This window comes from Papilio polytes, unplaced genomic scaffold (assembly GCF_000836215.1).
Source record: "Papilio polytes unplaced genomic scaffold, Ppol_1.0 DF821733.1, whole genome shotgun sequence".
Lineage (NCBI taxonomy): Eukaryota > Metazoa > Arthropoda > Insecta > Lepidoptera > Papilionidae > Papilio > Papilio polytes.
This window is the reverse complement of record NW_013527471.1, coordinates 697,814-699,827: the sequence shown is the minus strand read 5'-3', so window position 1 is coordinate 699,827 and position 2,014 is coordinate 697,814. Positions and strand designations below refer to the sequence as shown.

The following is a 2,014-nucleotide window of genomic DNA, read 5'->3' as shown; positions in this document are numbered from 1 at the left end:
GACTTTGGTTACTTAATACTACTTAATCCGCATGAACAAAAAGTGTGTTTTAATGTAGTGTACTGTAGCGTCGTGTAGCATGGTGTAGTTTGGTGTAGTGTTGTATAGTTTGGCGTTTTAAGGTGTAGTTTGGCGTATTATGGTGTAATTTGTCGCATTATGGTATAGTTTGGCATATTATGGTGTAGTTTATCGAATTATGTTAGAGTTTGAATATTAAGGTGTAGTTTGGCGTATTATGGTGTAAATTGGTACCATGTAGTGTAGTTAGGCGTATTGTGGTGTAGTTTGGCGTATTATGGTGTAGATTAGTACCGTATGGTGTAACTTAGTGTAGTGTTGTATACCTGTGCCCGCAGCTTGTCCCTGCAGACTGCGGCCAGCACGTCCAGCTGGTCGTCCAGTCGCTCGAAGTGGTCAGGACAGTAGAGCGCTGCGCACGGCTTCTGCGCCTCGTGTACTACGTGCGCTAGTGCCATACCGTACGCTGATAGGATTCCTACGAAATATACACTAACTGTTGCTTGCGACTTCGTCCATGTGAAATAATATAGTTTATGTTATATGCAATAATTTAGCTTTCTAATGATGAATGCATTTTTGAAATCGCCCCAGTAGTTTTTGAGTTATTTCAATACATACAAAAATATAAAAATACAAATCTTTCCTCTTTATAATGTTATTATAGATTGTTCCCGTGCGTTTTCCAAATTATAAAACTTTGTTTTATTGTTTACATTTGTATTGCTTTAAATATATCCTATAGTTTGTCAGTAAAAGTATCCTTTTCATTAAAAGATATTCGAAAATGTGCTATGATTGCGGACATCTTACATAAAATAGTGTGAATTTAAGTTTTATTATATTTATATAGATTTATCGATACTTCACTAGTACTTTAATAAAAAACTTTCGTATTTATAATATTAGTAAGATTTACCAGCATATTTATGCAGCAGGACAGTGGCAATGCCGAGCTGGCGCGCCACCGCGCAGGCGTGCTGGCCGCCAGCGCCGCCGAAGCAAGCCAGTGCGTGCGCAGACGCGTCATAACCACGCGCAGTCGTTAACGCACTTTTATATATTTTTACTATTAATTTTTAATTTATTTAACCAACTAACTGTTGGTCAAACTTCAAATTAAAATATAATAAAAATATAACCTACTAGCTTTCGCCCGCGACTACGTTCACGTGGGGATTAAAAAAAATAGCCTATATGGTCTTCCAGACTATCCTCTAAATCTATGACAAATTTCATAGAAATCCGTTCAGCCGCTTAGGCTACAAAGTCTAACAAACATCCATCCATCCATCTAAACTTTCGCATTTATAATATTAGTAAGAAATAAGATATTACTCAGATAAATAACCTGTCTAATGGTGAAAGAATTTTTAAAATCTGCCCAGTAGTTTTTGAGTTATTTCAATATATACAAAAATACAAATCTTTCCTCTTTATAATATCAGTATAGATAGATAATACAAGATCGATTATCTAGAGGGGGGGCTGACCGATGACCTAGGAGGGGTAAGAGCAATCTACAGGGGGTGTTGAAAAACTAAAAAGTAATTTTGGGTTATCGAATTGGGTCTCCAGTTTTTAGACTACTTTGTATTTTGTGTTAATCTATATAATTATTTTACTGTCTGGTGGGGGGGGGGGGGNNNNGGGGGGGTTAGTTGCATACTTTTTTTAAATATCTAAATATCACACTGTTTGTGTCAAAGCATATATCAAAACGGTAATGATTATTTAATCTTTGATACAGTAACGTTATAGTCTTTGTTTTATTCTATACTCTTTGACAGCTGTCACCAGATTGTGAGATTCTTTATGCTAATTCACGTGTTAAAAGTTCCTCCTGTAATTAAATTTGTGTTTCTTAAACTTATATTGTCGTTTGATTAAATATCTACTAAACACTCACCGAATCGGCCGACACATAGTCTCATTGGCAACATCAATAAAACCCATTGCAACCTCTTCCATAGTCATCTAAAAACATTACAGT

The 2,014-nt window shown here is 35.9% G+C and overlaps 1 protein-coding gene across 1 annotated transcript in view; it reads right to left on the bottom strand.

The window, feature by feature from the left end:
* LOC106108205 (5-oxoprolinase) overlaps positions 1-2,014 on the bottom strand; it is a 25,526-nt gene that overhangs the window by 16,680 nt on the left and 6,832 nt on the right. The window contains exons 10-12 of the mRNA XM_013289304.1: positions 1,931-1,998; positions 941-1,074; positions 348-499 (exon numbers count right to left, since the gene is read on the bottom strand). Of these exons, the coding sequence (XP_013144758.1) occupies positions 348-499; positions 941-1,074; positions 1,931-1,998 (354 nt within the window). The remainder of the gene's footprint in view (positions 1-347; positions 500-940; positions 1,075-1,930; positions 1,999-2,014) is intronic.